Source organism: Vulpes lagopus, chromosome 21 (genome assembly GCF_018345385.1).
Source record: "Vulpes lagopus strain Blue_001 chromosome 21, ASM1834538v1, whole genome shotgun sequence".
NCBI lineage: Eukaryota > Metazoa > Chordata > Mammalia > Carnivora > Canidae > Vulpes > Vulpes lagopus.
The window spans coordinates 29,600,702-29,613,365 of record NC_054844.1 but is presented as its reverse complement, the minus strand read 5'-3'; the positions used below and the strand labels follow the sequence as shown (position 1 = coordinate 29,613,365).

At 37.2% G+C, this 12,664-nt stretch overlaps 1 protein-coding gene across 1 annotated transcript in view; it reads left to right on the top strand.

The window, feature by feature from the left end:
* The window catches only part of PKP2 (plakophilin 2), an 88,329-nt gene that overhangs the window by 62,800 nt on the left and 12,865 nt on the right, over positions 1-12,664 (top strand). The window contains exons 7-9 of the mRNA XM_041736437.1: positions 3,645-3,762; positions 4,602-4,766; positions 6,071-6,244. Coding sequence (XP_041592371.1) covers positions 3,645-3,762; positions 4,602-4,766; positions 6,071-6,244 — 457 coding nt within the window. The remainder of the gene's footprint in view (positions 1-3,644; positions 3,763-4,601; positions 4,767-6,070; positions 6,245-12,664) is intronic.

Genomic DNA, 12,664 nt, shown 5'->3' with positions numbered 1-12,664 from the left:
TTTCCCCAAGCTAGTTGACCATACACCACACACCAAGCTTTGGACATTCTGTGTTGTAACAAACCTTCTTTCAGTGCTGGCAAACTAGCTGTAACAGCATATCTGCATGTAGCCACTCACAGATAACTTTTTATGGAAGGGCCAATAAAAGCCCTATTAGAAAGAGGTAATTATGATTTTAAACAAGAGTCACAGGTCAGGATTCCAAGTGAGATTTTATCATGCCATAATTTAAAGAATATTGTGACAATTACAGATAGCAGTATTTGTAAAGTGCCTACTATCACATCCATCACACACACTAGGTTGCAGTTCTTCTTATCATTTGACATTGTCCATTCTTCTTTGGTCCTGGATGTTTAGTTTTCTTTTCTCCTTTTCATTATAATACTCAGGAATGTATGAGATAAGTGGTCCTAGAGAGTCATGAATCATTGATTTGCTTTTAGATAAAACACCCGAATCTTCCTAAATATGTAAAGTTTTGTTCAGAGACAGAGGTTCAGATTCCATTTTTTCCACCCTTTACAAGTCATATTGCCAGAAAAATTGTTCTTAATATCAAGCACAAGTAACCAATCAAACTGGTGTCCTCCCATTCTGGCCCAGTGAAAGAGAAGAGCTCCAAAACAACCTTGTGTTTGTGGGAAGAGTTTATAGTCCCCACTTCTCCCTTCTTCTGAGACCCTGATCACCAAACCTCTAATGCCCAGTCCAAGGACTTGGTATTTAAAGTTCAGTGTACAAGAGCATATAGTTTCCTGGAAGTTGCCCACATATTTACTCAGACTTTGGCTAGGTTATACCAGGGAAAGTAAACCCATCATTTAATTGAGTTAAAATCATAGATACTAAGTTAAACATTTCTAATATAGTCATTGGTAACTCGATTAATCAATTTTTATTGAGTAGTGTATTTGTATGCTCATTCTCTTTCAATATACTGATATTTAATATTGCTTCATTCATAACTTTGGGATATTTTTCATATGAAACCTCTTTTGGGCTACATATAGGAAATAGTTATAAATAAATACTTTGTGGGATTCGGGAGATACATTGTAAAAGCTTCCATTCTGCCTAAGATAAGCCTTGGTGATTCTCTGATTCCCACAAACTTAAGTATTGGCTGTTGAGAAAAATATTTTAGTACTTTAAGATAAATATATCACTTTAATAATTACTGCTTATTTTCAGAGTGGTACAATAACAAATTCCTTTCTGACTAGTGACTTCTATTCATGGATATAGCACTATAAAATAATCCACCCTTATCGTTCATATTTCTGGGTAGTTGAGTAAGATAGGAACTATTTTTGATATGCAGGAGCAAATACTGAAGCAGTGGGGTTACACTTTCTGTCAACAAAGGTATCAACTGCCAGAAAACCCTGATAAGTCCCATTTCAAGCAAGCAGAGTCTGGATAATACCAAACTACAAGACAAGAGTCATTGCGTGTGAACTGGCGGTACTGCCAAAGTGAATTACCATTCTCACCCAAAATAAACACCCTGAAGTTTAACAAAGCTAGGTCATCCATCTGCAAGGTATGTAGTGGGATAGTTAGTGAAAAACCTTTTGATTTGTCAAAGCAATTTTAAACTACTGCCATTTCTCCAAGCCAGAGGTTGAAAAGGTCAAGGGAAAGCTTTAAAAAGTGATAACGTTGTCTTGGAGTTGGGGGACATATGGTATTTGCTAAGCAAATGGCAGAGTGAGTGAATGTTGATGAGATGTGCTCTCTTCTGGAGCCGCCCCTGAGAACAGAATAAAGAATAGCTCTCCTATTCTGACCTTACCACTCATGTGCTGTCACCAGGAAATGTAACTTAAACTCTTTGGACCTCAGTTTCTCCATGTGTAAAATAAGATGACTGGAAAAGACACTTTTTCAGTTTCTATCAGGATTCTTCAGAGAATAGATACAGGATCTTGGTTCAAATTATCATTTCTGGAGAAAAAAACTATAGTAAAAATGGTTCAATTTATAATTTATAAAACATTATCTTTTTTTAATGGACGAAGTGTCAGTTTTCAGGTACAGTAAAAATTAAACAGGAGGTAAATCTTAATTGGAATACTTCAGTGAAAACCAAAATCACAGAAAGGCTTTTGTTAAAATTGAAAATTCATTGTATCAAACCAAAATCACAGAAAGGATTTTGTTAAAATTGAAAATTCATTGTACCAATCGAACAACCATTAAATTTTAAGTATATCCTTAGTTTTATATATATTAGTCTCATCTCAACTGTTAAATTGAATCATGAAATTGCATTTCTATGGGTTAAAAACAGTCTTGTGTCATCAATTTCATCCTGTAGATGTGATTTTCATGGGAGCAGGGTACAATGCTGTGTGTTCTGTTTTTGTTCTTTTAATTCCTAATACTATGCTGGGTACATTTGTTCTTTGATAGTATGTATTGAAATCAGTATTTGGGGGCAGAAAGCCTTTTTGAAATCACTTAATGCAATATATATATTTAAAGATGAATAAAATAAGACCCAAAAAGTTCTCAGAATTGTAGTTCTTTTGATATTCAGGATGAAAGACATTATAAACCAAAACCTTTGAGTATACATTGGATACTCTACCTATCAGAAAAAAGAAAAAAAAAACTGGTCTGATAAATTTTATAGTTCTTTGCAATTAAAGTTAACAGAAGGGAATAAGTAAGGGTGGTTCTCAAAATTCTAAAAATCTGAAGGTGCTGTTCTTTTACCATTTTTGTTAACAGAGGTATTAACATTTTGGGGGAAAAAATTTTTAATGTTAATGCTGACAAAATCTTAATCCAAAGGAACGTGGTAATAATAGTAATGCTAGAATATAAACATGATCTGAATTTGAAATTTGATCCCAAAATAAATTACTTTGCTGTATTTGATAAGTTTCAGTTCTCTATAAAGAAGCAACCTCTACTTGTAGATATAGTCACTGTTTATAGAAAGGTGTCATGGCCTCACAAAATTAGAAATAGACTAAGTGCAAAGATATTTATAGGTCATGCTTTTGACCTAGGTCTTACACACTGTAGAACTTCACATTTTTGTCACATCTCTCTGCCATTTTAATTATAGAATCATCACATTTTAGAACATCTGGTTTGACATTTGTCAATAATTGTTTAACACTGAAAGCTACAAAACCCCAAAATAATAGAGTCCAACATCATGTCTTCACAAATGAGGGAACTAAGGTCCAGAGAATTTAAGTCACTTTAAGTTACTTAGAGTTAAGACACAGAACAGATTGGGACTTAGACATATAGTATCCTGCTATGTCGACTATGCCATTTGTTCTTTTAGTTGCAAGGTGTTTGCTTCATTTCTACCCTCTCAAAAATAGATTGCGAATTAAGTAAATGACGCTGTGGGCTTGGTGCTTGGAGTGAGGTAGACGGAAAGCCGTTATTGACATGGTGACATATTATTATATGAATGTAGTTAGTGGTTGTGTCCAGATTTGATGACCACTGGACAATTGATAATGAATTGACCCAGGACATGTCTGCCACGCTTTTATAGATTTGTCAGTTTTCCAAACCCTTGGAAGAAGCATCAATCAAATAAAGCTTTGAAACAAAGGCCTGTTGGATAACAGAGCTCAAGTCTTATGTTTGTTTGTTTTTCCTGATAGAAACATGAGTTCGGCGGGCCCTGATGGGAGGAAAGTGATGAGAAGGTGTGATGGACTGATCGACTCACTGGTCCATTATGTCAGAGGAACCATTGCAGACTACCAGCCAGATGACAAGGTGATTCCTGTGTTAAATATCTCTCATTTGAGTTACTTACTTTGTCTTACTAAGACACTGCAGAGTATTCTGGAAGTAGCTATTTGGGTTTGATTCATTAACTCATTTGCTAAGCTTAAGATTTCCCATCCATGCTTAGAAATATTAAAATCTACCTAGCCCCATTTTTCTATCTACTTTCCAGACCCAAATTTATAACTACCTATTTAACAACTCTATGTAGATATTTGAAAGGAGCTCAAGCACTCTATGTGCAATAATGAACTTAAAGTCATCTCTTCCCTTGTTCCCAAACTTGCTCCTTCTCTGAATAGTCTTTCTTAATAATTATCATCACCCATCAAATGAAAGCAGAAATCTGAGTAATCTCTGACTGCCTTCCTTCCCTCACATCCTGTATCCATCAGGCAGCAAACCATGTGCATTCCACCTCAAAATGCTCCCTATTTGGTCCACTCCTCCCTCATGCTGCTACTGATGCATCTTTCATATAGCCTTTCTTTCAATAGCCTCCTAACCAGTCCTACAAACAATTCTGTTTCCCAGTTCCTTGTGGCTACTAAATTATGTATCTTAAAATACAGAATTATCTGAACACACTCTCAAAAGTAAATTAGAAAGGCTCTCTAGTGGTTTAAGAAATTCAGCCTCTACTTAGCAGTGCGCTCCTGACCATTCATGATCTAGCCATACTCATTCCACTCCCCCGAACACAGTCCAAGTACCTCCTACTGCATCCAGTAAACTGTAAGGTTTGAAGGTAGTAAATCCTGTGGATAGCATACCTACAAAGAGATGTCTATATGTATGTGACTAATATTCATGTCCTGTTTTCTCAGGCAACAGAGAACTGTGTGTGCATTCTTCATAACCTCTCCTACCAGCTGGAGGCAGAGCTCCCAGATAGATACTCCCAGAGTATCTATATTCAAAACCGGACTATCCAGACTGACAACAACAAAAGTATTGGGTGTTTTGGCAGTCGAAGTAGGAAAATAAAAGAGGTATATTGGGAGGACTTTGTTTCTTTTTCTTTTTTTTTTAATTTTTTTTTTATTTACTTATGTTAGTCACACAGAGAGAGAGAGAGAGGCAGAGGCATAGGCAGAGGGAGAAGCAGGCTCCATGCACTGGGAGCCTGACGTGGGATTCGATCCCAGGTCTCCAGGATCGCGCCCTGGCCAAAGACAGGCGCCAAACCACTGCGCCACCCAGGGATCCCTATTGGGAGGACTTTGGAAGAAAAAGTGTGTATGTGTGTATTTCTGAGTACTTAGTAAATGTCAGGCACAATTTAAAGTTGTTTTAATCTTTACATCAACTGTATGAGGTGTGTATTATTAATATCCTCATTTATTGACAAGGAAGCAGAAGTACAGAAAGGTTAGTTAATTTTCCCAGAAAAATCCAAAAAATTAGTCGAGGGGATGGAATTCAATCCCAGGCAGTCTGGCTCCAGATTTGCATTGTTAGCCACTATATCATACTGCTGTATGCTTAATAAGTTAGGAAATGAGCTTAGGGCAGCCCCCGTGGCCCAGCGGTTTAGCGCCGCCTTCAGCCCAGGGTGTGATCCTGGGGACCTGGGATCGAGTCCCACATCAGACCTTCTTCTCCCTCTGCCGGTGTCTTTCTCTCTCTCTCTCTCTCTCTCTCTCTCTCTATGCCTCTCATGAATAAATAAAATCTTTTAAAAAAGGTTTTTTCTAAAAAAAAAAAAAAAAGAAAATGAGCTTAATACAGCATAGCCAATGATGTATAAATTATTTAACATTAAAAGCAACCTGGTGTTTGGCCTAAAAGTACATCCATCTGAAGGAATACTGTCTATACTGGCATTTCATGAAAACTGGAAGAATGTAACCCCCCTATTCCTCAGACTATCATGGTACACTTGGAGAGCAACTTCTAAACTTAGAACCCTGATGTCATCCTAGTCAACTTCACAAGACTGAGGGAAGAGGCCTGTTTTTCTTATCTTCACAGTGGTTGTGACTAACTTAGCTTTTAGCTTAACAGCAGCCTGAAAACTATTCTAGTACAGCTCATGCTTAATTTTCGAGTTTTTCTCACTATGACATGTAAAGTTGGGGAGCCTCCGGGGTGTTGTTAAGGAAAAATAGTCGTTGTGAGCTAAAAGTTAACTGGTTGGAAATCATACACATTTGTTTTTCCATTTCTGGGGCTTGTTATTATGCAAATTACCAGTCTCTAGACTAGATGGTATCTCTGGTCCCTTAGTTTGCGTGTGGAATTGTAGAAGTCACCTGAAGGCATTAATTCTGGATTTCTTTGTTTATGTGGTTAGCAATATCAGGACATGCCAATGCCAGAAGAAAAGAGCAACCCAAAGGGTGTGGAATGGCTGTGGCATTCCATCGTGATACGGATGTACTTGTCCTTAATTGCCAAGAGTGTCCGAAACTACACTCAAGAAGCATCTTTGGGAGCTCTACAGAATCTCACTGCAGGAAGTGGACCAGTGAGTATCACCGCTGTTTTTCTGCTTTTTAAAAAGAATGACATTGTAGGACATACCTACATTAGATTCAGAGATGAGACAGTGAAATAAGAACAGAAGTATTCTCCCTTCAGTCAAGACAGTTCTCAGTAATTGCCAGCAAGAGTTCCAGCTTTCTAGGACTTTCAGCTTCAATTTCTACAGAGCCAAGTCAGGTGGTGAGTGAAAGACTCCTAGATATTTACATTAGAGCTCTCTCAGTTAATAAGTCTCAGAATCCTACCTAAACTGGCCAGGGCAAAAAAAAGAGGAATTTCTTGGCTCATTTAACTGAAAAGTCAAGGTAGGTCTAATTTCTGTCATGGCAGATAGGTACCCCAGCAATTGTGATGATAACTCTATCTCTGGGTTCTCTCTTCCCCTTTTTTATTCTAAAAGGCTCTTTTCATATGATAGCAAAGGTCACTGATGATTTCAGACTTGCATTTTATCTAGCCCAATGTCCTCACAGGAAAAAAGCAAACAAACAAACAAACAGTTTTCTCAATAGCTCCATTTGGAACTCAAGGAATGAGTCTCACTTGCCCATATCTGAATAAGTACCTGAGGCTAGGAGCCTGTGATGTTCTGACTGGCCAGATCTGGGTAACGTGCCCACCTGTGAATTTCAGGGGTGTGGGTTTGAGCAGGCAGGGGTCACTGCCACTTGTACTCTGTGGTCTGAAGTGCTGAAGGAGCGGCTCATTACCAGAAGGAAAAATAAGTGCTGGTCAGGCAAAAACAACACATGTCTGCTGTGTCTGGAGTTGGAAAGGACATCTGTGCTTTTACGTCCCAGAAATTTACCTACAAAATAAAGAGCTGCTTCTCTTCCTGATGCACTTCCTTTATACCAGCTAAGTCAAAATACATAAAACAGTAAAGGCTTATTCCCTTCCCTATGTATTTTGCACATTGCTACATGGTTAGAGATTCCATAAATATTTAGTTATTTGAACTAAGGTTGTATCCTTTGTCTTGATCATGAAATTATTAGAATTAATCCCCCCACACACAAAATAGTGTGTCAGTATATGTCCAGTTTCCAATTATCCATCCCCATAGAGAAGAGTACTCTTATGGATAACAAAAATATTATTTATTCTTTAATTGAGAAGCCATGTTCATTCTTTAATGTGTTTACACAGAAGGTTGCTGTTTTGAACAAAATTGTGAAATACTGAAACCAGTATGTCTCTTATCTTAGCACTGTGGTAAAAAATATGACCAAACTTAAGGCACCCAGCTGGCTCAGTTTGAGTAGAGCATGTGACTCTTGATCTTGGGGTTGTAAGTTGAACCCCACGTTGGGTGTTCAGATTACTTAAAAATAAAATCTTAAAAATGCATATATATGACCAAACTTATAATCTCTTTGATTTTCTGCAAAATTTACTTGTACACAAAGAGGAAGAAACAAGAAAACTGCCAGGGAGCCTTGAATGATGCACAGACATCTTACCTTCCCATTTTCCCATGCTAGTTTCCCAAAACCATTCCTTTCACTTTCCCAAACTGTGGAAGCCCTCTTGTTAACCATCAGCCAACTTAAAAGAAAATGTTAGGAATTAACTTGGTATGCATGTGTGTGTGTGTGTGTGTGGATATCTGAGTTCACTGTGCCCTGAGTATGGTTCAATATGAGCTAACCCTTTAAGCCTGGATTTTAGCCTCTTCCATTCCAAGATCTCTCATGGCATACAAACAGTCCAGAGATTTTTCCATATTCCTGAGGATGGATACAGAAATATTTGTGCCACTTAAGTTCTGAATATGTAGTTTATTAACTTAGATCTTAAGTTCCTCTATTCATTGTTTGAGCACCTACTATATAGCAGGTACTAGCCTAGTGCTGAGTACATGGCAGTTAATAAGACAAAATAGGACAAAATTAATAAGCAATTAATAATTCATTCATTTTTTGAGCACCTACTATATAGCAGGTACTAGCCTAGTGCTAAGTAAATAGCAGTAATAATCTAACTGGGATAAACAAACAGAAATTTAAAGTACTAGAAGGTTCCAAGTCCAAAAGGAATCCAAGCATTGGAGATATCTTCATAATTATCCTAATTGTGTCAAGGCATTGAAAATCCTATCTAACATTAGACCAGTCTGGTCCCCTAAAAGGAGGCCTACACTGAACTAGTATTAATCTATACTCAAAGTTGTTAGAGTTTAATTTGACTAGAGATTTATAGAATAAAATCATTAGCACCATGGAACAAGAATGTGTTCTTTTAAATTACAAGATGCTTTTTATTAAAATATCCTTTCTAATTATTACTTTTCCTAATTTTGTTATACTTAAATGGTATGATAAAAAATATTTGTTTTTATAATTTCTGAGAAGACTCATTTAATAGGAAAATGTGAAAAGCAAGGCATTTAAAATAGTTTCAGAAAATACCCAGTGCATTAACCTGGTGTTCATAATGAGAGTGCTGAGCAGTTGATGGCCATGTGCCTGAAATGGGAAAGAACCTAAACTAAAATGAATAGCTTCCTAAAAGATAGGTTATGTCATTTAAGTATAAAATTACTACACTAATTTCTAATCAGTATACCTACATTAATAAACTTTATTGGGGGGATCTCTGGGTGGCTCAGCGGTTTAGCGCCTGCCTTTGGCCCAGGGTGTGATCCTGGAGACCCGGGATCGAGTCCCGCATCGGGCTCCCTGCATGGAGCCTACTTCTCCCTCTGCCTGTGTCTCTGCCTCTCTGTGTGTGTGTGTGTCTCTCTCATGAATAAATAAAATCCTTTAAAAAAAATAAAAAATAAAAAAATAAACTTTATTGGTCCAGATATAGTGGTCTTTCTTTTTTTTATTTTTTTTATTTTTTTTATTTTTTATTTTTTATTTATGATAGTCACAGAGAGAGAGAGAGGCAGAGACACAGGCGGAGGGAGAAGCAGGCTCCATGCACCGGGAGCCTGATGTGGGATTCGATCCCGGGTCTCCAGGATCGCGCCCTGGGCCAAAGGCAGGCGCCAAACCGCTGCGCCACCCAGGGATCCCCCTATAGTGGTCTTTCTAATAATAAATAGGAAAGAGAAAGGATTAATAAAATTTACCCAGTTAGCAAACTCTCTAAGTACAGTATGAACTAAAAGTACATTATAAATTAAAAGATTAAGGTACCAAAAAGAAAAAAAAGATTTAAGGTACAAACTTTCAATTATAAGATAAATAAGTCCAGGCGATCCTTGGTTGGCTCAGCAGTTTAGCACCTGCCATTGGCTTAGGGTGTGATCCTGGTGTCCCGAGATTGAGTCCCGCATCAGGCTCCCTGCATGGAGCCTGCTTCTCCCTCTGCCTGTGTCTCTGCCTCTCTCTCTCTCTCTCTCTCTCTCTCTCTGTCACTCTGTCTCTCATGAATAAATAAATAAATAAAATCTTTAAATAAAAATAAGTCCTAAAGATATAATGCACAGAATGGTGACTATAGTTAACAATACTATATTATATATTTGAAAGTTGCTGGAAGAGTAGATCTTAAAAATTATCATCACAAAAAAATAAAAAATAAATTTAAAAAATTATCACAAGAAGAAAAAAAATTGTGATCATAAGTGATGGATATTAACTAAACTTATTGTGACAAGTATTTTGCAGTATATAGGTATATCAAATCATTACGTTTTACACCTAAAACTAATTGTATTAGTTTAGTTATGTGTCAGTTATATATCAATAGAAATAAGTTAAACATCACATAATCAAAGTTAAAAGTCATTGAAATAAGCACTTTTCAAATTTCTAAAACACTTTAAAACTATTTAATTTAATTAATATCTGTTGGAAGAAAACAAAACATATCCCTTACCCTCACACCTTACTAGAAAACAAGTTCTAACAGCAATGAGATTTAAATAAGAAAGACAAAACAGTAAAGCTTATGGAAGAATATCTTCATGACCTGGAAGAGAGGAAGATATTTTTAAAGTGGACACAAAAAGTTCTACTATAAAGTACATATTTTATAAATTGACTACATTAAAATAATAACTTAGGCTGTTATGTTTTCAGAAGACATTTATTAAGACAGTAAAAAGGCAAATCACAGAGTAGAAATAAATGTTTGCAACATATGTATGTAACAAAGGTTAGGGTCTAGGAAATATTAAAAAAACTCATCAAGTTAACAATCAAAAGATCATCTCCTGAGATGATACTAAATCTTTAGGAAAACTTGATAACATTTTATTCATATAATTCAGTTCAGTAAACATTTACATAGGACCTCTCATGTTCTGGGCATCATAGAAGGCCCTGAGGAGGGAAAAAGAGATGGATAAGATCCATGTCCTCCTTTAAAGGAACTTATGTTCTAATAGGAGAGATAGCAGTTTAGTATATTGGTAGCCTCACGAATTAGGAACTAATGATAAGGAAAGAGAGGAAAGTAGATGCCAGCCCATATGAAGACAATTGAACATCATCCTGGAGACAATGGAGAGTCATTACAGGGCTTAAATGTGAGGTGAACATAATTAGATTAAATTTTAGGAGGATCATTCTGGCATAAGGCTTTGAATCTCCAATAGGCATTTTAAAAGACAGTATGTTGACTGGCGACATTTGGTTCTTAGTGAAGACTGGAGACTATAAATTTGCAGAAATATCAATCCACAAATGCAGTATTTAGTCTAGCAGTAAGTATTTAGTGGCCAAGTATAAAATTAGTTTTGCAGTTTTAATGGGTAGGTGGAAAGAAGCTGGAATGATGAGAGTTAAGGGTCTTGAAAGACAGTTTTTGATGTGTTGGCTCCTGTATACCCTAATCTAAATAAGAAAGGAAAGGCAGGAGATGACTAACAGCTTGAGGTGTGGGGAGTAGAGGTTGAGAGGAAAGCACTGAAGCTAAAGAAGCTGAAGAAGAAATATGGTGGGAGTGAGGGGGGAGAGCAAAGAGAACAGGAAATTATGTTCAGAGTCTAACATTGGAGTTTAGGTTTTCGGAATCCAAGCATTTTGCGGTGAATACAGATTCTGGATGACCATGGAAGTGAATGGCTGATATCTGGGAGAGATGAAGGTCAGTGACATTGAGGAGCTATGATGGAATTAATGTGGTCATCTATAGTGAATAGGAGGTGGAGAAGGCTCTGAGCCAGGAGCCAGGCCCTGAGCCTCCAGTGAATGTTGGGAAAGAACCAGTAGGCCTTCAGATGACAAAACTCTCTGGCAGTGATAGAGCTGGATAACAGTGACTCAGAAGAGCAGAATTTTTGCATGTGAGGGAAGAAGACATTATCTAGATGGGCTATTGGGGAGAGAAAGGAATGCTAACCTACCTTTGTGCCCAAGTCACAGGAGTGGTAGAGAATAAATAGCCTCCTCTCTGTGTGGCTACAGAGGAAGGATTCTTCTGAGTGGAGCAAATAGTTTAATGGAGTGCTCTGCAAATTAGTGAAAGACAAAGTATAACTTCTTTATAATAAAACATTCTGAAGTAGTGATTATTAAACTTTGGAAACATGGACACTGAGTATCTAATAGAAATTATAAATGCTTGCCCTGAGAAAGTTTGTCATAAATACAAAAATAGGCTTTGTTTTGTTTTGTTTTATTATCTTTTTTATTTTTATGTAATCTCCACACCCAATGGGGGGCTTGAACTCACAACCTCGAGATTAAGACCATAGGCTCACCAACTAGCTAGCCAAGTGCCCCAACACAAAAATAGTTTTAAGGACCTCCTGTCCCATCCCAGAAACCTATCCTGGACCCTCTATTAAGAACCCCTGTTCTAAAAAGATAGTGGAAAATGTAAGGAGAGCAGTCTGCAGGAGGGAGGGGCAAATAAGCAGTGTTTAGATAAACAGAGAAGATAGACACCCTGAAGAATGGTCAAGAATTATAGGCATTTCTGGCAGGTGGCCTCAAGTTAGCTTCAGATACAAATCTATAAAGTTGTGGGGCACCTTAGTTGCTCAGTGGTTGAGCTTTGGCTCAGGTCATGATCATGGGGTCCTGGTATCAAATTCCACATCAGGCTCCCTTGAGAGAGCCTGCTTCTGTCTCTGCCTCTCTCTGTATGTCTCATAAACAGATAAATGAAATCTTTAAAAAAAATCTATAAAGTTGTAGACACAAGCCGAGACCCCAGTATTAGAGATTTACTATTGCTAGGAAGGTTCTGGTCAGTACTCAGACCCCCTGAAAGTATGTGGCCAACCTAATTCCAAATAAGATTTGCACATACAGCCTCTGATTGAGAGCATAAAATTAGAGTAATCTAAATAGCCATACATTCTTTTCTTTAAAAGCCCAATATCTCCTTTAGAATAAGCTGGCTTTTTAGAAACAAGTAAGTTTGTTAAAATATATAAAATGCCGAAATGTGAACAAGAAGGTGACCAAGGCAACAGCTAGCATATATGCTGAAATATTAA